At 47.4% G+C, this 22,788-nt stretch overlaps 1 protein-coding gene across 2 annotated transcripts in view; it reads left to right on the top strand.

Annotated features, from left to right (window-relative positions):
- UBAC2 (UBA domain containing 2) overlaps nt 1–22,788 on the top strand; it is a 172,685-nt gene that overhangs the window by 124,006 nt on the left and 25,891 nt on the right. For both annotated transcript variants that reach the window (XM_046028266.1, XM_046028265.1), the window contains one exon: nt 9,993–10,235. In XM_046028266.1, coding sequence (XP_045884222.1) covers nt 9,993–10,235 — 243 coding nt within the window. The remainder of the gene's footprint in view (nt 1–9,992; nt 10,236–22,788) is intronic.

A 22,788-nucleotide genomic window follows, 5' to 3' on the forward strand; every position in this document is an offset into this window, starting at 1 on the left:
TTGAAACTGTAGACCAATTGGGAAGAATTGCCATTGTGATGACTTTAAAATATGCCCACAAATCCTTTTATAATTCAGGAAATGGGAGTTTAATTTCCCTTCCTGGAGTGTAGGCTATACATAGCAATTCACTATGGCAGAAATGCTGGTGTGTGACTCCAAACTTCAGATGAGTGAAAGTAGGCTGATATCTTGACTACAGCCTGATGAGAGACCTTGAACTACAGCCACCCAGTGAAGCTGCCCTCAAATTTCTGACCTTTTTTATAAACTGTGTGTATAACTAGTGCTTACTGTTTTAAGCCACTGTGTTTTGAGTAGTTTGTTATTCAGTAATAGATAACTAATATAAACATTTTAATAATATCGAGTCCTCCAATCCATGAACATGGTATATTTTCACATTTATTTAACAAATCTTTAATTCCCCTTTATAGGTTTTAAATTTTCAGTGTATAGGCCTTGTATTTCTTTTATTAAATATATTCCTCAATATTTGTGGGTTTTGATAGTATTTTAAGTGGAGTTGTTTTTATAATTTTTATCCCAGTTGTTTGTTGCTGGTATATAGAAACAGTTAATTTTATGTATATTGTTACTGTGTCCTGCAGTTTTGCTGCATTTGTTTATAATTTTTGGTAGCTTTTTTTGTGGATTCCTTAGGGTTTTCTACAGGCATGATCATGTTCTCAGGGAATATGTTTCACTCTTTCTATTCTGTGCCTATTTTTTTCCTTATGGCACTAGCTAAGACCTCTAATACAGTGTTAAATACAAATGGATATCCTTGTCTTGTTCTTGCCTTAGAAAGCACTGAGTTTTTCACCTTTGAGTCTATAAATGCATTAATCATTCTACATTTTCATATTCATCTGTAGTTTATTATTTTTATACCAATGTAAGAAACAAGTTTCAGCATAAGCCTGTTTTCTCTTTAATTTTGGTTTCTTGAATCAGTTTATGAAAATGAGTATCATTTTAAAGGAGGATGGTCTCCTCATTAAAAGGAACACTAGAAAGTATTTAGATTTACACACCTGATTGAGGCTTTTTCCATGTGCTATAGAGACTCTTAGCTGTCTCATGTATCTTTTCCTTAGTAGCAGAACTTTCTTCTTATTTGGGGCAGGAGTACCTCCAGCTGGAAGATCACACTTCCTATGCATTTGGGTGTAGCCAATCACACTAAATCCTGGCATCCTGTCCAGTCAGCTGTAAACCCACATATTGGTGGGACTTTTGGGAAGCCTCCTTAAAGTAGCCTTTTTGTCCTTCTGTCCTTCCGCATTTTCTTCCCTTTGCTGCCTGGAATGTAGCTAAGATGGTTAGAGCTTTTATAACATGAGGGAGAATAAAATTCTGTTGTACTTATGCCATTGTTATTTGCGGTTTTCTGCTTTGAACATTTAACCTTATAATCCTGATACATGATTTTCCAAAAGGAAGAGTTTAGAGCAGCTTCCTAACAAATAGTCTGTGAACAGTCTAATTAATTCTGTCCTTATTCCAGTGTAACCTCCCAAGAATCAAGATATCCAGTGCTTTAATTAGATACTTCAAGATGACAGTAAAAGATGAGAGCTATAGGAAGTTCATCTGAATCATTTTTGTACTTGACAAAGAACAAGATTGTAAGACTCTTTTAATGAGTGTTAAAGCCACATGATTCTGTCTGTTATGGGAAGAATAATCATTTTGTAATTAATCACCAGTGGCAGAAATCACTTTAGGCATCTCTAATTTGCATACATATTCTCTGGGTGGAAAAAAAAAAAGTAATTCCAAAGTTTCTTCTTTCTTTCTTTAGCATTTTTAGTGAAGAAACGGAATATGTAAACTTAAGGTCTGTTTAGAGCAACAGTTTTCTTTGTTTTGCTCCCTGCTGTATCCCAGCATTTACAACACAGCCTGGCACATAATAAATGTTAAGCAAGTATGTATTGGAAGAATAAAGGTTGGATGAAAAGCCTCAGTCCGGTTTCGTCGGGACTTGAGTACATATGGAGTCTGTCTAATGGGGTCTGGGTGCGAAGGGATGTTTGCTCCCTTGGCTCATTCCCACCTTGCAGAGGCGGTACTTTCTCCCCCAGAGAGCAGCTCTTTTTACCCTGTTTACCCTGCTGTCCTGTCAGGTGATAGGTTTCGGGATGTCGAGACCACGGTTTCCAGGACTTTGGCAGTGCAGTGTGCTGTGGGGGTTTTTGTTCAGCCACACTTGCCTGCAGAAAGAGATCGTCAAACACCTGGGTGTCATTGCCCGGTCATGGTTTCTCATTTTCCTGAAGATGTGAGCCTTGCTGTGGTTACATGCTTACACTAAGCAGGACCAGAGGACGCTTGAGGTTTACTCTCTGTAAGCAAGAGGGTTTCGCCTCTTTGCTACGTAGCCAGTTAAATTATTTGCCCTGTGAGTGTTATTTCTTGATTCCCTTTCTAAAAGGACTAATAATTTGAAAAATCGTAAGTGTGTAATTGACATCCATGTTTATTAATGGCCTAAAGAAAACAATTTCCTGTTGTTTTACATTCTCAGATTTATGAGATAACAGCTTCTTTGGCTTACGGGGAGCACCTAGCACCTACCCAGGGCTGTAGCCCCGCTCTTTGGGGTGGACTTCCCACTGCAGGTGGCCTAGATTGCCCTCTGTTCTCCTGACCTCGGTTTCCTTTCCTGGGCCAGGGTTCCTGATTCCTGCTGCTTGAATGATCTCATTCTGGCTCTAGCTGGCCTTCCAAATACACACAGTGGCATGAGTATCTGGTCATCCTGGATCTCAGCCTGGCCTTCCCAAGACCACTGCTACTGCTTTGTCCCCTGTCAATTGGGCCTATCAGCTTGACCTTGGGCTTCCCGCTCTGAGGGCCACAGGAACCCCTCCCTTAGTGTTTCCCCCGGCCTCTTGACATGCAAATCTGAACATACAGTCTATTTTTAAAGGCTGTTTTTTCACAAACTGGGGATTTCGAGAAAATTCTCATTCAGAAGTCCCAATACATGAAAGCTTTCTGAGATAATGAAAATTAAAGTTAAAAGTAATGTATAAATTAAGGTAGCATAATAATAAGTAATACTCTCTCAAAGCTCTTGGTAGTAATGAGGTGTATAATTCAGGGAGAATTGAATGCAGTCATTGTTATCCCATCTTGTCATAGGATAAGGTGATGATTATCAAATATTTATAGGAAACTAAACTGTTTAAGCTCTTCATATTTTAATCCACTACGAATACCTAACGTTTATGAAGAGCACTTTAATTAGTTGACAACTTGAGGTCATGCTGGTGCACCAGAGGCATAGACAGGTGATCTCTACCTTTGTGTCATATGGGAAAGTATAAACTTAGCACCAAAAATCTGTCTGTTGGCAACTTCCCAGTTTCCCTTGAAAGAATCTAAAATAATGTATTTTTTAGAACATTTATGAATTTTCCATTTTCCCAGGAAATACTTAATGAGCTCTGACACTCACTGCCAGACACTGTTCTCGATGCAGAAGCCAAACTGGATCTTCCTTATCCAAAGCACACATTCAAATAGGAGGCAAACCGTTGGGATGAAATTCAAGCGGATGAGCGTAAAAGCCCTATTTTATCCCTGCCAGAATTTGCAGTAATATATTCGTTTATTACCAGAGTTATAAATTATCCTCATTGTTATAAATTGTCCTGATACATGATTTTGGTGAGTGTATACATGATGGTGGGGGACGGGGTAAGCGTGGCAGGAGACTGAAAATCTTTAGCTTTCGTCAGTTCCTTGAAAGAACCTGTGAACTCGCTAAGTAGAGGCAACAACTATGCATTTTCATTACATTTTCCTCATTTCTTTAAAAGACATATGATTACGTAAAACAAAAATAACACCAGGGCGCCTGGGTGGCTCAGTGGGTTAAGCCGCTGCCTTCGGCTCAGGTCATGATCTCGGGGTCCCGGGATCGAGTCCCGCATGGGGCTCTCTGCTCGGCTGGGAGCCTGCTTCTCTCTCTCTCTCTCTCTCTCTCTCTCTCTGCCTGCCTCTCTGCCTACTTGTGATATCTGTCTGTCAGGTAAATAAATAAAATCTTTAAAAAACAAAACAAAACACCATATTCCTAGGTTTATAAGTATATAGGTATGATATATAAAGTAGCATTGGTTTGCAGTGGTGGTGGTAAGTGGGACTATATTCTTGCAAGTTTCCTGTATTTTACTTGAAATAATTCAGTATTAACTCTAAGCACATGTGGTGAGTTAAAGATGGATATTGTAGGGGCACCTGGGTGGCTCAGTGGGTGTAGCCGCTGCCTTTCGCTCAGGTCATGATCTCAGGGTCCTGGGATCGAGTCCCGCATCGGGCTCTCTGCTCAGCGGGGAGCCTGCTTTCCCTCTCTCTCTCTGCCTGCCTCTCTATCTACTTGTGATCTCTCTCTGTCAAATAAATAAATAAAGTCTTTAAAAAAAAAAAAAAAGATGGATATTGTAATCCCTAGAGCAAACACCAGAAAAATATTCTGTGAGGTATTGCTAAAAACAAAACAAAACCCAGTAAACAAATTGAAATACCAAAACTATTGGCTTAACACAAAAGAAAATAGGAAAGAAGGAACAAAGAACAACAACAACAAAAAAAAAAAACAGATGAGACCAATAGAAACCAAATAGCAAAATCCACCTATATCATAGTAAGCCCATTAAGTCTGAAGAGCTAAACAAACAAAAGGTGGAGATCATGAGTCTGGAATTAAAAGCCAGAAACTGCTGTATGCAATCTATAAGACATACTTTAAATGCAGACACACAAAGTTGAAAGTCAAATATAAAGAAATACACCATGAAAACAGAAAGCTGACATTGCCACATTAATATCAGACAAAATAGATTTCTATATGAGTAATCCTAAAACAAAGAGGGATACTTTGTTGTGATAAAAGGGTCAGTTATAAGTATATGCATGCCTACTAACAGTTTCTGACTGCACACAAGAAGTTAAAAGGGCACTAAAGGGAGAAGTGGACAAATTCACAATCATGGTTGAAGCTTTGAAATTAAAGACCAAAAATTTTAATTTTTATACTTAATTCAGATCTCGCAGTTCTGTTTTGATCATTGTTTTCCTATTTGGTTATGTGTATAACAACATTCTGCTGTCTTTCTTTTTTTTCTTTTTTAAAGATTTTATTTATTTATTTGACAGACGGAGATCACAAGTAGGCAGAGAGGCAGGCAGAGAGAGAGGAAGGGAAGCAGGCTCCCTGCTGAGTGGGGCTGGATCCCAGGACTCTGGGATCATGACCTGAGCGGAAGGCAGAGGCTTTAACCCACTGAGTCACCCAGGCGCCCCCAACATTCTGCTGTCTTAAGCAAAACCAGTGCTATTTTCTGTTTCCTTCCTACTCAGATCTTCAGAAAAGGGATTTCCAATTCCTTGCTTCCAATCCATTATATGTTTTTGCCATAATTACTCCCTTTTCTTTGTTTAAAAAAAATTATACACACACACACGCACAAACACACAGATATTGCTACCCCCTGCACCTCCTGTTTCCTTCATCTTGCTGTAGGGGGAAAAAAAAGCTCCATGGTTCTATACTTACTGTGTAAGTTTGTGCCCATAAATAGTATATACTATTATCTTATGTTTCCGAATCTTGTAAAAAGATGGACGTGGTCGATGATAAATTTAAAAATACCTTAACACATGTACACCGAATTTATTTGAACTGCGGCTTAGTGTTCCCTTGAATGAATGAGCCAGCCCTTAGCCTTTGCTGTCTGGGGACACTTTTGTTTCCATTTCCTAGCTGTTACAGTCCGCTCTGCAGTTGAAGATTCCCTAAAGCAAGGCCTCAGCCCTCCACGGGCGTTGTCCTCGGATGGCTCTCTGCAGAGCTCGGAACACTTGGACTTTTCCCTCAGGACTGGGAGGGTTCTCTGTCCTCCTAGTCCTCACCCAAACTGGATCCCAGATTTTCCCATTTTTTCTATTCCTATATTTAACATTGCATTTCCCTAAAAACAAGTGAGAATAAAAATCTTTTCATGTGTGTGTTGGCCTTTTGAATTTCCTCTTCTGAAATGGTCTTTTCACCTGCTTTTTAAGTTGGGTTGATTGTCTCGCTCTGATAAATGTATAGTTTCCTTATGTATTTTGAACATTGCCTTTGTTGCCTGCAAGGATTCTAAGGACTTTCTCTAGGCTCTTACTTGTCCTTTGACTTCACTTAGGGTAATTTGTGGCATACTTGTAGATTTTAAATTGTTAAGTGAGTAAATGTTATTTTCTTTTATAGTTTGTACTTTCTGGTCCTTGTTTAAAAATCCTGGAGCACCTGGGTGGCTCAGTGGATCAGGCCTCTGCCTTCAGCTCAGGTCATGATCTCAGGGTCCTGGGATTGAGCCCCGCATTGGGCTCTCTGCTCAGTGGGAAGCCTGCTTCCTCCTCTCTCTCTGCCTGCCTCTCTGCCTACTTGTGATCTCTGTCTGTCAAATAAATAAATAAAATCTTAAAAAAAAAAAAATCCTTCCCATCCCAGTGTCGAAAAGATGTGCCTTCTGTATTTTGTGCAGAAAGATTTAAAGTTCGGTGAGTTGTTTATTTCCTTCATCCGCTGGGAGTTTACACATGATGGGAAGGCAGGTCTGTTCTGCAGCCTTCTGTAGAGCTCCCTCTGACTTACCACATGCCCTTGTCCCCCACAGCCTCTTTCTACATGCTTGGTCTTTAGGTTACTTTGAGTAGCTCTACATAGAGACCACACTGTTTTGGGGGGTGGGGGTTTGTTTGTTTTTTTTTGTTTTCCCTGCCGAGCAGAGCCCGATGCAGGGCTCGATCCCAGGACCCTGAGACCATGACCTGAGCCGAAGGCAGAGGCTTTAACCCACTCTGCCACCCAGGTGCCCCGAGACCACACTGTTTTAATTACCCAAACTCTATATCATATCCTGAAACCTGATAAGCCTTTTTATCATTAATTGGCCATAATGGATCCTTTATTCTTTTTTAAAGTCTTTTTATTGTATATATAACACACCCAAGTGTTCGTAAACTAGAAATGTCATGAAACCAAACAAATCCCTGGAAAGTGGACACACCCACAAAACGCCACACAGGGCGGAGTACTGCCAGCCTCCGAGCACCCCCCCTCCCGGGTCTCGCAGGCCAGACAGTCGTCACCCTCACGCTTCGCTCCGTGGTTTTCCCACTGGAGACAGATCGTTCAGATCGATCCACTTGCAAAAATGGAATCATAGAATATATTTTTTTGTCTGGTGGGTTTCTCCCAACATGATGTTTTTAAAACTTAAACTTTAAATATTCCAAATGCAATGCATTTTAGAGTTGGCATTTAAGTTCCAACAACAACAACAAAAAGCTGTTAAGGTTTTATTTTGAATTACATTGACTTTGTGTCTTGATTTGGTGAAAATTTGTATATTAATAGTTTCACATCTTCCCATTCATGGATGTGATGCCTTTATTTATTACTAGGATTTTCTTTAGTGTGCCTTTTTTTTATAGTTTCAAAATTTTCTTTTTAACAGTTGCTATTCTGCAGATAGTTAATGCTTTTTCCTTTCTAGGCAGTCTGTTTTATCTCTGGTAACTTTTTTAAGGGCTTCTTTGTTTCACAACATTGCATATAGATATAAATTCCATTTTGTTATCCCTCTTGGGACTCTTGCATTATCGATCTGGGATTTATATTCTTTATTAATTCTGGAGAAATCTTAACTATTATCTCTTGAAGTACAGTCCTGCTCTGTCCATGCTCCTGTTGTCTTCTTCTGGAAGCCTCACTCTGTGAGACCTTTGGGCGGAATCTTGGGGGCAGAGCCCCGGGCCTCCCCTCGGAGCCGGCTCTGCGCACTTCAGGAACTTCCTTGGTTCACCCCTGCAGAACTTTTACCTTCTCCCTGGAGGAGAGAGGGTGGGTATGGGCGACGCCGGGTTGGGCAGGAATTGGGGTTGCTTCCTCTGGAGACAGGCCCTTGCATCGCTCTAGCCTTCTGCATTCCTGGTGCCTCTAATCCCTGAGCCTGTCTGAGCTCTCAGGGACCTTGCCAGTACTTGGATTTACCTTTCTTCTCTTGCGCCAAGTGATTTCTAAATACTCAGTGTTTTCCATTTTGTTCGTGTGGCTCAGGATTACAGATGCTTTCTAGTTTCATTGAATGTGGAATTTGTTTCTGTTTTCATTTTCTTTGTTCTTCTGTACCAGTTTTGAGAGAAGTGACACAGAAATTATTTGAAACCAGAACTCCTCTGCCTTCACTCTTCCTCTACACAGTCTATCTCTCGCTCCTACCACAGCACCGAAACTGTGCTTATAAGGTCATCAAAGGCTTCCGTTTTTGCCAGATCCAGGGGTCATTTTACTCCCTGGCCTGGTTGACCACGGAGCTGTGTGGTTCATACTGGCTGTCCCCAGCCTGAGATGTTTTCTGTGCTTTGCTGACGCTAAGCCTTTTCCCCCTGTCCCCTGGTGGGCTGCCAGATGGGTCCACTGGCTTCTACCCCGTCCACGCACAGAATATTGCTGGGTTGAATCCGAAGTTCTCCCTTCTGTTGTTTGTCCCGCGCCCTTGCTCTTGCCTATTCCTGTTGCCTGAACTGCTGTCAGTGCCCCAGACCCCCAGATCCTTCCCTCTGCTGAGCTTTCCCTGGAGGTCCAGGTCCCCACCCAGGTCTCTTCTAGACGCTCCCGGGCGCACTGCTGCGTCGCATTTCGGTTTGCACTGCCTGAGATGTTCTTCCCACGTCTTCAGATCGCTGGCACCGCATTATCCTGAAGAGCTTCGCTCAAAAGTCACTTCCTCCAAAGCTTCCCTGGCACTGACCTACAGACAGTCCCTGCTCTAGGCCACTTTACTTTGTTTCCTTCACAGAACTTACCTGGAATTGTTTTATGTGTTTGCTGCCTCACTCCGTATTTGCCCTACCGACCGCTGTTACCCGTACAAGAACAGGGCCTTCGATCTTGCCCTCCACTGTCCGCCGAGTGCCTGGAACAGTGCTCAACAAAGTCTTGCCTCATGAATTGATTTAAATTTTATTAAAACATTAAAGTATACTTTTTTCCTGTTAGCACCTTGTCAAATATGTTCTAATTTGCTATGAATAATTTATCCTAAGAATCAGATTCACAAAAGTTAAGATTTTTTTCTACAAGAGAATAGCCAAACTCATTTTAACCTAGAAAACCAGTCTTGAGATGTCTCATACCATATAAATTACCTTAAAGATGAAAAAAAAAAAATGGGCTTGTTTGTAAATAGAATTCTGAATTACTATTGGCAAGGATTTTAAAACTAGAAAAATCAGTACTTGAAAAATGTATCAGAACACTATGTAAATTGTAAACTGTCTTTATTTTCTGATAAATTTATTATATGGCTGGATTGCATCATTGGCCATTAAAGTTTTGGGGTGTTTTTTTTTTTAAGATTTTATTTATTTCTCAGCAAGAAAAAGAGAGAGCACAAGCAGGGGGATTGACAGGCAGAGGGAGAAGCAGGGAGCCCTATGTAGGGCTCGATCCCAGGACCCTGGGATCATGACCTGAGCCGAAGGCAGATGCTCAACCCTCTGAGCCACTCAGGCATCCCTTAAAGTTGTTTTTTGCCAGTATCTCTCTGATGGCCATCTGCCAGTAAGAGTAACCACAGAGGTAGTACAGTGTGAAAGTGTTTCAGTAATCAGATCTTGTATGGCTTTTTTTGTTAAAGAAAACATTGTTTTTTAAATACTTAGCCAGTTCTTTGAGTGTGAAGTGGTTAGGATTTTGCTGTCTCTTCTAGCTTTATAAAAACAAATTTGTTTAGTGAGTAAATTATGTTCTTGTTTACTTGTCCTGCTTACTGCTGCGCACCTGATAGGAGTGTTGATTACCCCCAGCACTGCTAGAATGAAGGAGCATAGCCTGGGAAGCACTTGATGGTCTTCCTGATGTCAGCGTTAGTATGTTCTCGAACGTGGTTACGGTGAAACCATCCCATGGAACCTCCTTCTTTCAGGCATCGGGCCTCTGCTACCACAGCAAAGTGTTCCGGCTCCACCAGGCGCTCTGCGTTCCCATATGGATGGCAAACTTCTTTTCTTGGACGCTGGAGCCCATCTTCTCATCTCCAGAACCCGCCACTGAAGCCCGGATTGGGATGGGGGCCACCGTCGACATCCAGAGACAGCAGAGGATGGAGCGGCTTGACCGGCAGCTGACGCTCTCTCAGTTCGCACAAGTGAGACGACAGAGACAGCAGGTAGGCAGCGGCAGACAGATTGGAAAGGCCCAAGTGCTCGGCACACCTCACCTCTGCGGCTTACTGTGCAGCCGAGAGGACGCGTCACTGCTGCGCATCGCAGCCTGGAGAACTTGACGTTTCCACATAGGATGTAGGTCTCTGTTAGTGGTTTTCTTAGCCCTTTGGGGGGTTTTTTGGTTTTTTTAAGTAAAAAAAAAAAAAAAATTGCAGCTGAAAGGACTGGTCAAACTGGGCATTCTTATTCCACTTCTATTAGATAAACATAATTTCCTAGAGAAACACCAACCTAGTTAACAAGACGTGATATTTATCTGTCCTTATAATCTCGTAAAAGCCACAGTGTGTTCCTGTTAAAATGCTGGTTACCATGTGCACTGCAGTGAAGAGCAGATGTGAAGCTTCTCGATTTTCCTTGGTTGAAAGGGAGAGACTGTGAAGATGAGAAAGTTTCAGGGGAATAACCAGCGAATCGAAGGCTGTGTTTTCTTAGCCTCGTCATCAGTATCAGGAAATACTGCACATCGATCTGCAAAAACTGCTGTATGCACACACTGTAATGGCACCCTGTCTTTCAAGGGTTACTGTATGTCAGCCCGACCCTCCTACCGATCTCGCTCTGGCACTCTGCCATCCAGCACACCGGGCTCTTTATCTCTATGTCCGTCTCCTTTACCCTCTGGGGTATGAGAGAGGATACTGTTCTCTCACGCCATCTCCCTATTTCCTTCCTGCCTTCACCGGGTGTGAGAACTAGGTCTACAGGCCTCACAGTGGTCTGGAAAAGTGAGATCAAGTGTGGCATCCCAGGTGTCCCATTGGAGATAGGGGTCCTAGAGTTTATATACCCTTATTAATGGGCTGAGCCTATAGGAGAAAAAGAAAACCCAGGTTGTTCCCTACAGAGGTATTTGACCTTGAGATGACTCTGGAACATACAACAGAGACCTATGATGTATTTAAATGTGGAGGACAGACCTCTCACCTCAGAGCTGGAGGTGTAGATCATGGAGTCAGCTTCAGAGGGTTGACTAGGTGCCAAGTGAGTCCTTTAAGAGAATTATATCCAACATGAACATAAGCCATAGACGGAACCTTGTGTGTAGCAAGAGGGGGAGCTGGATCCTACAAGGAAAGAGAAGGAAGAATGAAAAGTATGAGAACTCAGACCAGAGTCCAAAAACTGAAGTCATGTGAGTCTGTTTTCCAGGTAGAATGGGCAGAGCTGTGAGGGAGAGAAAGAGACGGTATGATTCTGAGGTTTCTGGCTTAGATAATGGGATGGATTGATGACAGCACCATTTCTCCAATACCAAAAGAGCAGATCTGGGGGAAATACATTGACCGAGGTACCTTCGGAATACCTAGGACTTCCCATTAGATAGCTCGTGGAGCCCATGCTTGTGAGCAAACCAGAGAGGTCGTATTGCTTAGCTTGGCGTCCCCAGGGACATCTTCATACATCAAGTTTCTTAGGGAACACTGTCAGAATCCGCATCTTTCGGGGGGAGTGGTGGTGAAGGACACGGGGAGACGGAACCAGGAATTACGAAGAGGGTCTGAGCCAGTCTCACAGAGAGCCATGGAGAGCCCTTCCAGATTGCACTGGATTTGGCCAAAGAGCTGACACTGGAAGCCTCCAGCAGCCAGTCCCTGGGTGCAGACCGCCGGTCTGGGGTGGACTGGCTGGCCTGTGCTGCACGCTGTCCGCAGGGGGTGGCCCTGGAGAGCTGTCCGCTGCCGGCACTCCCCCGTGGCAGGAAGGTGGGGCACTTCTGTCCTGGGGAAGCAGGGGGTCCGGGCGGTGGGCCAAAGCACCCACCCCTTGTGCTGCTGGCATCTTCCTGGTTGACAGAAGTTCTTGGAGCAGCTCCTGCAGGATTCCAGTGACGCTCTTGCCGCAGGAGAAACCTTCAAGAGGAAGATTAGGACACACTTCATCCCCTTCTGGGGACGTTGGTCTCCAGGCAACCCTGGCCACCCCGTCCCTCTTCTGCTTTCCATTCGACCATTGACGGGAAGACAGTCTTTTTTATTTTTTAATTTTTTTTTTCTTTTTTACAGATTGAGAGAGAGAGAGAGATTACAAGTAGGCAGAGCAGCAGCCAGAGAGGGGAGGAAGCAGGCTCCCTGCCAAGCAGAGAGCCCGATACGGGGCTCGATCCCAGGACCCTGAGATCATGACCTGAGCTGAAGGCAGAGGGGGAAGACAGTCTTGGTGAAGTGACGCAGAGCGTCATCCCTGTGAGGTCTCTGTCCCCAGTCACCGTGCATCTCTCAGGCTGTCTGCTGCCCTTGTCCTTTTGCCGTAAAAACCAGGGCATGGGCATCCCAGGAGACACCCTCATGCCACACATGTTTTTCCCTCCTACTTTTTGTCCCCCTAGTTGTGCTTTTTCCAGAGGATTGCAGTTACTTAATCCTGCCATGAAAATGACTTCTTTCCTGGCCTGCTGCTCTTGGCACGAGAGTCCAAAATGACCAGGCAGCAGCTGTCACTTCAGATGTAATGGCCTTCTTCTCTTGTCCCCAGTGGAAGTGTTACCCTCCTGGGAGGCAAGCTCTCTGAGCCCATGGAATCTAGTTTCAGGGACAGGAAGCCCAGATTCCCAAGCGGGTCACTGGGTGAGAGGATACTCAGGGCCACCGCCCCTCCTCCGTCTTCTTCGCAGAACCCGCGTGTTCTCCCTGCTGGGCGCGCAGCGTCTGGATGGTGGTTGTTGATTTAGGGTTTGTACTGCGTGCCGGAACCCCCGGAGCCGTCCTTGCAGAGCTCTTTCTGCCTGTCGTGTGTCTTGGGGTGGGTGGAGACTTTTCCCCTGTAGCACCAGTGTGTGGTAATGCTTGGCACATGCCAGGAACTCACGTATTGGGGGAATTCAAGACAAATACGTGTACAATGCTTACAGAACAACTCAGTGGACCGAGGCCCACTGAACACAGAGGAATAGTGGGGCCTGGGAAGTGTACCGGTACCCTCTGAGAGAGGACACATGGGAACAGACATTAAATACCCCCTGGGACCCACATTTCCAGAGCCCAGAGGAGGAAGGAAGCGGTTCCAGGGAGGGAAGCAGAAACCCGCGAAGTTCCGCAGCCCGGGAGAACAGAGTGTTTGAGGGGGAGTGGAAGGTGGGTGCTCAGACTCAGGTACTCCCCGACCAAGTAAGAGTGAAGCAGAGACGGTAAGGAGGAGAAGACCCTGGACTCAGCAAGAACCGGTTCGCGTTTCGGGAGTGCCGCACGGCGAGGCCGCCGGCGGACTGGGAGCGGAGGGGCGCGCGTGGCTTCCATCCTGAGCAGCCGGCCTCATTCCGGGGCCGCCTGCGGTCTTCCAAGTTAGCTGCGAGGTTGTGCGACTGCAGACGTTTTTAGAACGCTCCCCGGTGTGTACAGCTTCCATGGCTTCAGGGACGGGGAGCGCCGGGACCACTCTGTCCCCGTGCTTCCCCTAGAGCTCGAGGCCAGAGCACCTGTAGGGCCGGAGTGTAGTGTCCTTAAGTTCTTGAGGCCCAGCGATGCGATCTTTCTGGACCTGCTCGTGGTGCTTACTGCCGACAGGCCCCTCAGCAATTGTCTCGAGGACGCGTAGTGACAGTCAGTGCATTTACCGCATGGTCGGGCCGCAGTCCGTCCTTCTGGTTCTCCTCGCCGTCCACACCCGAGGTGCTCCCACTCCTCTGTGCACCTGGGGCAGCGTGTCAGGCCGTGGCTGCTCTCCTCTCCCTGGCGGCCACTGGCCGCGTGGCTGGGCTTGGCTTGGAGTCACTGTGGTACTCGGCAGCGGCGGGTCATTTTCCACTTTGGCCGTTACGTAACCTCCCACAGGTCCGTGCTGCGTTCCCTCATCGAGGGGCAGGTGAGCTCTTGAGAGCCGGGAGCTGTGCGTTTTGCTTGTTTTTGTCTCTCTTGGTCCTGCTGGAGTGGGTAGCGCTGGGTGCGTGAAGGACACTGCTCGGGCCCTCGAGAGATGGGCACCTGCTCGGGGAGGGGACACGGGCAGGGCAGGCGCCGGCTCCCCGCTGGAGCTCGTGTGCAGCAGAACCAGAGTCCCGGTCCCCCTCCGTGCCTGGGAGCAGCAACCTTGCGGACGCCAGCATTCAGGTAGGCGTTTCAGGCCCAGGGAACCCAGGGAGAAGGAGCAGAGCCTCGACACAGCTGTGGGAGCGACCAGTAACTGCCTTCGCAGGTTGCCCGGAGGAAGAGGCCGGGGAGAGCACGGAGGCCCGGACAGAGCGGCTCTTAGGCCGCCTGAAGAGTTGTTTTTCCTTTTGTTCTGCAAGAAGTCATGAGTCACTGAGGCCTCACGAGGAGGGGAGCAGGTTAGGTTTGTTTTTCAGAAGGATTATTTTGGCCATCATCTGAGTGATGAGTGGAAAAGGGGGGGAAGAAGGCCAGTGGGGAGGTGACGAGGGCTGCGTGTTCTCAGGGTATGTGGTGAGGCGGGGCTCCCTGACGGAGTGAGAGCAAAGGGCCACAGTCAGGCCTCGCAGGGCGTCTGCGTGGTCGCACCCCCGGGGCAGCCCTGAAACCCCCACAGGCGTGAGCATTTGAACGTTGGATTTGCTGCGCGTCTCCACGCATTCTCGGCTCGTGGGGCCCTCTCTGCCGGTCGTGAGGGAAGACGCCCAGGCGCTTCACAGTAGCAGCAGAATGGAAGTGAAGGAGCAAGGGATTTGCAGGGAAGGGATCAACCCTGTGTTGACAGGGAGATCTGTACACAGTCTACCTAATAGCATTATCATGAGGATAAAAGAATTTATATGGAATTACTTTATATTCCAGAAAGATCTATAAATATTAGTTGTTATGATCTCGTTGGAAGTCTGTTTTCTGGCCCTCGGTGTTTGAGAAGAGTTCTGATTTAGGAGCTAACCTGATGGTCACTCCTCTGGAACACTTGTAACCCTAGAACAAGGGTCAGTAGGCTGTGGCCGCAAAGCGAAGACTGGGTTGTGCGTTGTCAGTGCTGCTCTGAGTACCCGCAGAGGATCTTCAGTTTTGCCTCTTGGTCTCCAAAGTCTGAAACACTCACTACCTGTTCTTTGCTAAAAAAGAACTTTGCGGGCCTGCTGCTCTAGAAGATTCTGTAGCCAGCAGCTTTCAAAGCGAAGTTTTACCCAGAAGTCTTAATTCTCTCTGGGTTCTGATCATCTGTTAGTTGTGTGCCCATTTTCTCTGTTGTTTCATCTTCAACGCCACGATGAAAACTTGGTGTTTGAACTTTCCAGAAGGTTCTTCTGTAAGAGTCTCCATTTCCTTTGGAAGCAGAGGTCCGATGAAGCCCTCTATGGGTGCACTGTGCTTGGTGTGAGCCAAGTGGGGGTTTTGTCACGAAAGCAATGGAGTCGGTTGGTGCTGATTTCTTTGTTGCCTCTTCACTTCTTTGGGCTTCCCAGTGTTTCCTAGATGACAGTCAGCTCTGTGTTCAGTAGTAAGCGGTCTGTTTGACCCACAGGAAAGAAGATGTTGCCGCCTACGGCCGCTCACCATTATTTACGGATGCATTTCAGTTATTTTTGCAGTGTTCAGTTGAACCGAGCGGGCTGGATCCTCTCACCCTCTCTTAGTTACATTTTGTGGCTGTGAAAATTGTTTCTATTATCCACCCCGGCGACCGTTGTTAGGTAACACCTAACATATACATTATTATGAGTCATATCTGCCCTGCAAATCATGAGTGTTCCAATCCTCAGTCAAGTATTTTTAAAATTTAATAAAGTACTTTTAGTGTATTAAAAATGCTCACAGGTTCTCAATGTGTGTGTTAAGTATACAACTCAGTGATTTTTAATATACAGACAGAGTTGTGTAACCATCAGCACTTTCAATTTATTACCCCAGAAAGAAACTGTGCCCAGTGGCACTCACTCCTCAGTCTCCCCAGACCCCTAGCCCTAGGCAGTCACTAATGTGTTCTTTCTAGATCTGCATGCCCTGGACTGTTCACATAATGGAGCTGTGTGCAGTCTGGTCCCCTGCAGGCCACTCACCCATGTTGCGGTGTGCGTGGTTATTCTCGATGTGTGTAAACGGCAGGACCCACTAGTAGACCTTTGTGCCAGCATGTGCTGTCCCGCCCAGTGACTTTCTGGCATTGCCCCTTCCCCTGGCTAGGCCTCTGATGGGCTTCTTACTCACCTGTTGGCCTCAGCAGCACTACAATTTCCATTAACAGTTACTTTCCACGAGATATATTTAGGGTCCCGCCAGGCTCTGGGGAGCAGCACAGTGAACAGACTGCACAGCAGGATCCTTCCTCTCCCTGAGCTGAGAGGAGAACGAGACAGTTAGAGTAGCATGTCAGGCGCGCTCTGCCAGGAGAGGCGCCCAGCCTGTCCACTGGGGGTTAAGGAGTACTTTGTGCAGGAAGTACATTCCGAGGGGGGCCCTGCAAGTGATATCCCTGTACCTTCACGTGTGTGCTTGTGTGTAGCAAAGGAGTCCACCTTGAATGCAGAGGGGCAGGTGCTCAGCCTGGACGAGCCTAGGCAGCCTTGATGGCACGTGGCATGCGGCACGCGTCTCAGCACTTTTCCTTTTTAGCCTTGCTCTTTCACTTTTTGGAGCAATTTGATTTAAAAATCATTCTCGCCAAGTTGCTGTGCTGCCTTGTCAACAGAGCGATCTCTAACCAGTTAGCGCTAGTTCTCTCATGACTTTTTTCTTTTATGAGTGTGAAGTGTGTAGTCTCAGGTGCGGAATAAGTTACTAGTGCTTAGTTGATAAAAATCTGCAAATTAAATGAAAATTAGGTGCAAGAGCTCTGTTTTCAAGTGAAATTAAAGCCAAGCTGTTTATCTCGATCTGTACCTCCTTGCAGAAACTCTTACGGTTTTAGTGCTTTGCTAGTTGATCATACTGACCTTTTTGACAAAAATTCAGAAGAGAAAGATAGGATCAATCTAAATTCTAATCCATCTCCAAGACTGACTCATTAAGTGACCTCAAGAAAATCATTTCTATTTTCCATTCTGCCTTGGTGCCTTCATGAGAAGGAAGAGTGTGGGACAGTCTCATGAAGGCACAGTCAGTATTTTGGAGAGACAGAAGTTATAAGCAGTCCTAGTCCTTTTCATAACTTATCACTTACTAATCACTTTTTTAAAAAAGATTTTATTTATTTGACAGAGATCACAAGTAAGCAGAGAGGCAGGCAGAGAGAGAGGAGGAAGCAGGCTCCCTGCTGAGCAGAGAGCCTGATGTGGGGCTCGATCCCAGGACCCTGGGATCATGACCTGAGCCGAAGGCAGAGGCTTAACCCACTAAGCCACCCAGGCACCCCTACTAATCACTTTTTAAAACCACAAATGAATTTAGAGATGTGCCCCCAAAGTAGACCTAATGTTAAACAGGGGTATTTTAGAAAAATCATCCTCATAATCATTTTTTTAAATTTTCCTGTGCCCTAAAAAGCCATCCTTGTGGGTTTTCAAAACCAGAAAATGATTCTAGTTCAGGAAGGACCATTGGAGTACCCAGGAGTTTCTCAGGAAAAATCCTTCTGATCATCTTGTGATGGCTTGAATTTCATGGAACCCACTCCAGGCTCAGACCCTGCAGCCCGGTTCTGTGGTTGACAGATGTGGTTTTGTGAATAACACAGGAGGAGCCCTGGAATTTCCAGAGCGGTGAGTAATGACTCTTGTCCGAGACGATAATGCAGATTAGTGATACTGTGATTTTTAAAAGACCGCACTTTTTAAAGTGACAGAGACTGATGCATGCAGCTGAGCCTGGATTCCAGGGCGGGGGTTGGAGGGGGCACTGCGAGAGGCACGCACAGTCCGTGGCTCCGAGCTTGGGGCTGAGAGTGGCCACCGCACAGCCCTTCCCTTGTCTGTATCTGCCTTCCCCACTGGGAGACCGTCCACTCTGCAGTTCCAGGAGGCCCGCTTGCCCGAGACGCTCACAGAGCTCCCTGCCCAGTGGGGCGGCACCAAGGAGCAGTAAGGACAGGATGAAGTGGCGGTCCCCTAGCGTGCCTCCCGCGGCGGCTCTGGCAGGTGGCCGCTGGGCTCATTTTGAGAGAGAACTGCTTGGGTCAAGATACTCTTCAGTGTATCGAGTAGGAAGAGGCAGCTGACAGTTGGTTTTTCCGGATCATCCAGAGCAGCTTCGCGCTTACACCCGGGGAAGCCTGGGCTTGCTTGTCCGTGTGCTCTGACGTCAGCAGCTTGACCGAGTTCTCTAGAAGTTCGGCAGGGAGCGAGAGCACAGTAAGGATGGATTGTCAGAAAGAAACCAATTACAGGTCCAGAACAAGAGCTGGGTCCCGTGCAAACAGTGAGGACAGTCGGAGGGAACAGGGGAAGGCATTTTAGGGACAGGCACACTTTGACAGACACAGTGAGTGGAAGGAACATGCACGGAAGAGGAAGAAATTACTTAGAATGGGTCTGGTAACAGGACAATAAATTCTCCGTGGGGGCAGGGGTGTTGTGAAAGGACTTACGAGGAAGTTTCACCTGGTATATGGATCAGAGAGGGGCAGCGTTGGTGGCAGTGACGTCACTCACCTGCAGGGCTGTGCATACTGGACAGGGACAGTGTTGGTGGCACTGATGTTCCTCGCCCGCAGAGCTGCGCATATTGAACAGGGACAGTGTTGGTGGCACCAAAGTCACTCATCTGCAGGGCTGCACGTATTGGGCAGGGACGGCATTGGTGGCAGTGACGTCACCCGCCCGCAGGGCTGCACGTATTGGGCAGGGACGGCGTTGGTGGCAGTGACGTCACTCGCCCGCAGGGCTGCACGTATTGGGCAGGGACGGCGTTGGTGGCACTGACGTCATCCAAGAGGCTGTTGGCTTAAGCTCCAGAGTGGCACAACAAGGATTTAGAAAGTGGCACACCCCCTTCGGAGGGAAGCTCAGTGTCCTTGAGACTTGGCGGGGTCTGATGTGCACAGGAGAGACTGAGTCCAGGAGTCACCAGGCTGTCTGGATGCCAACCAGACATCAGAAGGGAAGGTCGTGCCCACCCAAGCACTCTCTGCTGCTTGAAGGACGGTAAGGGAGCAAGATGTGATCACTGAAGATGGGAAAATGGTTGGCCTCTCTGCAGGGAGAGAGGTAAAAAGAGGGGAAATCTTGAGTAATACCCAATCTCATATTTTATTTATTTTTTTTAGAGAGGGAAGAGGGAGAGACAGAGAATCCTAAAGCAGGCTCCACACCCAGCACGAGCCCTGACGCGGAGCTCGAGCTCACAACCCCAAGATCATGACCTGAGCCCAAATCAAGAGTCCAGTGCTAAACTAAGCCAGCAGCCCCCCCAATCTTATTTTTAATGACGAGTTTCTCCTGTTCTTTCAAAACGCTTACGGTAACAAGCACCAGAACTAATGTTAATGTTGGCTTTTAATAATTTTTGTGGAGAGCTCAAGTTAAGGAGGAAAAAAATGACCAGAACTTCGGCAGGCCAAGAAGGGGGAAAACGAAAGATAGAATGCAGAAGTCAGTCATTTCCATACCGAAAGTGCTTTTATTCCTGTTTTCAAGGAAGGTGCGCTGAGGTCCTTACCCTGTGCCGTCCCTACCGTAACTTGGGTTCCGTGGTCACGAGCATGTAAATAAAACTAAGGAAAAAAAGCTTTCAAACAAGAGGTAGAGGTCCTCTTCCTCCACCAAATGTCCCCAGCCCAAGGCTGGGTCTGGGGACACGTGTTGTCTCCCTCACACCACCCCTCACCAGCAGCTCCTCCTCACAGAAGAGACGGAGTCAGGGGTATAGCTCAGTGGTAGAGCATTTGACTGCAGAAGAGACGGAGCGTTCCCCTGCTCTACCAGAAGCCAAACCACCCCACCCCAGAAAGCTGGGGACATCTTTGATGCTCACTTCCCCATTCAGAGAGAGGGGTCGGTCAGCCAGCCTTTGCAAAACAGTGATGGACGCAAATGCTCTGTGTGGCCCAGCACGCGCTCCCAGTACCACACTTCGTCCTCGCGCCCCGAAGGGCAGGCAGCAGAGCCTGCCACCAGGGTGAACGGCAAAGCTGAGGCTCAGTCCTGCTGCTCTTTTCCAGACTTTCTTTCCCCTGCCCAGCAGAATTTACCGGGGACCGTGCTCTGTTGCCACAAAAGAAGAATCCGTCTCTTACGTTTGCAGCTAAAGTAGAAACTAACTTGTTAGAATTGTACCCTTGTCTCAGGAGAAGTAAGAGAGGCTGTGGTAGGAGCCTGGGGCCTCCCGAGGGAAATGTCGCCACATAGAACACATGAGACTCGGGGAGCACGCCCGCTGGCTCGCAATCCAGCCACTGGGCTGTGTCCTAAGCTGTCACAAAGCCTCCTGACGGTAGCCTCTCCGGGTCCCTCTGTGCCCCTCCCCTCACTGACACCCCAGCTCGGTTCCTAGGCCAGCACCCCTGGACCTCGCCCTCCCAGCCCGAGACTAGAATGGAGCGAGGCTGCACCCTCTGGAGCTCTGCTCACCAGAGCAAGAACGGAAGAAGAGACGTGGCCAAGAGCAGCAGGACTGGCGGGAATTCCTGCCTTCCGAGCCAGAGGCTCTCCAAACCGAGCAAAACCATGTGTTTTGTCTCCTGATCTTATTGCTGTGGAAAGTGCTCTCAGTTTTGCCGAGAAGAAGGGTATGAAATGAAGTGTCTGAGTCCCCAAAACTGGTCAGTAGCATAAACCACAAAGAAAAAGTGAAACCCAGAGCTGCGAAAGTAGCCTGGGATCTTGTTCAAGTGCTCACTGAGTCTCCCTCTAACTTATTTTCTCCCAACACCTGCTAAGACGCTTGTTGCCTGCGGCCCAGAAGGACATGGTAGCAGGGGACAGGTGCAGGGGTGTAGCGCCGCTTCCCCGCTCCTTGATTCTGTGCCTCGCTGTCGACCCTCCCATCTTTTCTCCAGGGGATGAATGGATTGCTAGTTTGCCTGTGTTTCGGGGGGTGGGAAGTGGTTTTTCTTCTTTCCGAGTTTTGCCAGGAAGCTTTCCCCGATGTCCGCGGCCTGTGGTCCATCTCCCCTCCGCACGAGTAGCACGTGGCACCAGCTGTGAGTCCGCCTAGGTGGCCTCCCTGAGCCACAGTCACAGGCCGCGTCTTCACGGCCTCTCGCTTGGTTTCACATGCCGCTTTGGCTTGTCATCTCCGCTGAGTCGTTCCTGTGTGTGTCACAGCCCACCTTGCCTGGCCCCGTGTCATGCACAGCCCACAGAAGATAGACGAAGGAACAAAGCTCATTCCTACTTACACCGCGAGCTGCAGCTTGTGTGGGGAATGGCAAGTACCCGCTTACGTGTGGCTTTGCAGGCGCACCCAAGTCTCCCAGCAGTGGTTCTCTGTACCTCCTGGCCCCTGTGTCCCGGCGAGAGCGTGCCTCTTGTCCTTCACGAGTGGATCCGCGTGAGCTGTGCTCTCTTAGGTGCCTTGCTTGAGCCCCTCCCATCCCTTCCATCCAAACCTTCCTTCCTAGCCTGCTCGAGTCCCCTCTAACAGCTAACCATGAGGCCTTTGCTCATGAAAATCCCGTAGAACTTAACCCCGCAGTCTGCTCGGTTCATTGATTCATTCAGGGAATATTCGTTAAGTACGCGCATGTGAGACCCACACACAGACCCAGACGAGGCTAGTCTCAGCGCTCGTGGGGCTTGCGGCCGCCGTGGGAGTCCCACCAGTCAGCACAGTGCAATGCCGTCCTCGGAAAGGACACGAGAGCCGAGCGTAGGAGAGGAGCGTTTGGGGGATTAGAGCAGGCTCCTGGGTAAGAGTCTGGAGTGTGAAGGTGGAGGAAGACCGTTGAGTGGTGAACAGGGCGCTGGCCGACCATGGCAAGAAATGCCAGCCGTGCCCCAAGAGCTGTGGGGACTTGCTGAGTGGCATCAAAGAAGCGGGTCTACAATTATTTGAGAAGTCTCTTCGTGTACTCGCTTTTTTCTTCCTAAGTGTATTCTGTTTGAGGCCAGATTTTCTTTATATACTTCAGAGGCCAAAGTAACATACCACAGAATTGAATACAAAAGCAAATACAAGAATCCAGCCATCTTCTGTTAAGTCAGACTGTTAACAGATTCGCAGCAGATCTCCTCCTGAACAGGTTCTTTTTCGTGCCCTTAAGGAATGTATCAGCCCTTCTAGAAAATACATTTTGAAGCCATTGTTATTTTTTTGTAAAAATATATTATATTAGCAAGTGATGAGTTTGTGATTATTATTAATGAGTAGATACTTTAAGATTAATGGGAAGACAGTGGGGAGGCACTGAAGGGCTGGGAAGTAGAAGGGCGACCTGGTGAGATTTGTGTCTTAGGAAACTCACTGTGAAGCCCCCGCACCCCGATGCAGGCCTGAAACAGTGCAGTGAGAGTGCGACGGAGAGAGGTGGGTAGAGATTCCCAGACACTGAGGAGTTACTGTCGACGGAGCCTAGTGGTCTGGCTTATGCAAGTGGGTGGGTATTGACATCAGTCCCCAGGATTGGGGACACAGAGACATGGGATGGAAGATGAACGTTGTTTGAGACATGTTCCATCTTAGATATCTCTGGAACATCCAAGTGGGAGTGTCCGGGAGGCAGGTGTGTAGCTCTGGAGTGCAGCAC

Source organism: Meles meles, chromosome 14, assembly GCF_922984935.1.
Source record: "Meles meles chromosome 14, mMelMel3.1 paternal haplotype, whole genome shotgun sequence".
Taxonomy (NCBI): Eukaryota; Metazoa; Chordata; class Mammalia; order Carnivora; family Mustelidae; genus Meles; species Meles meles.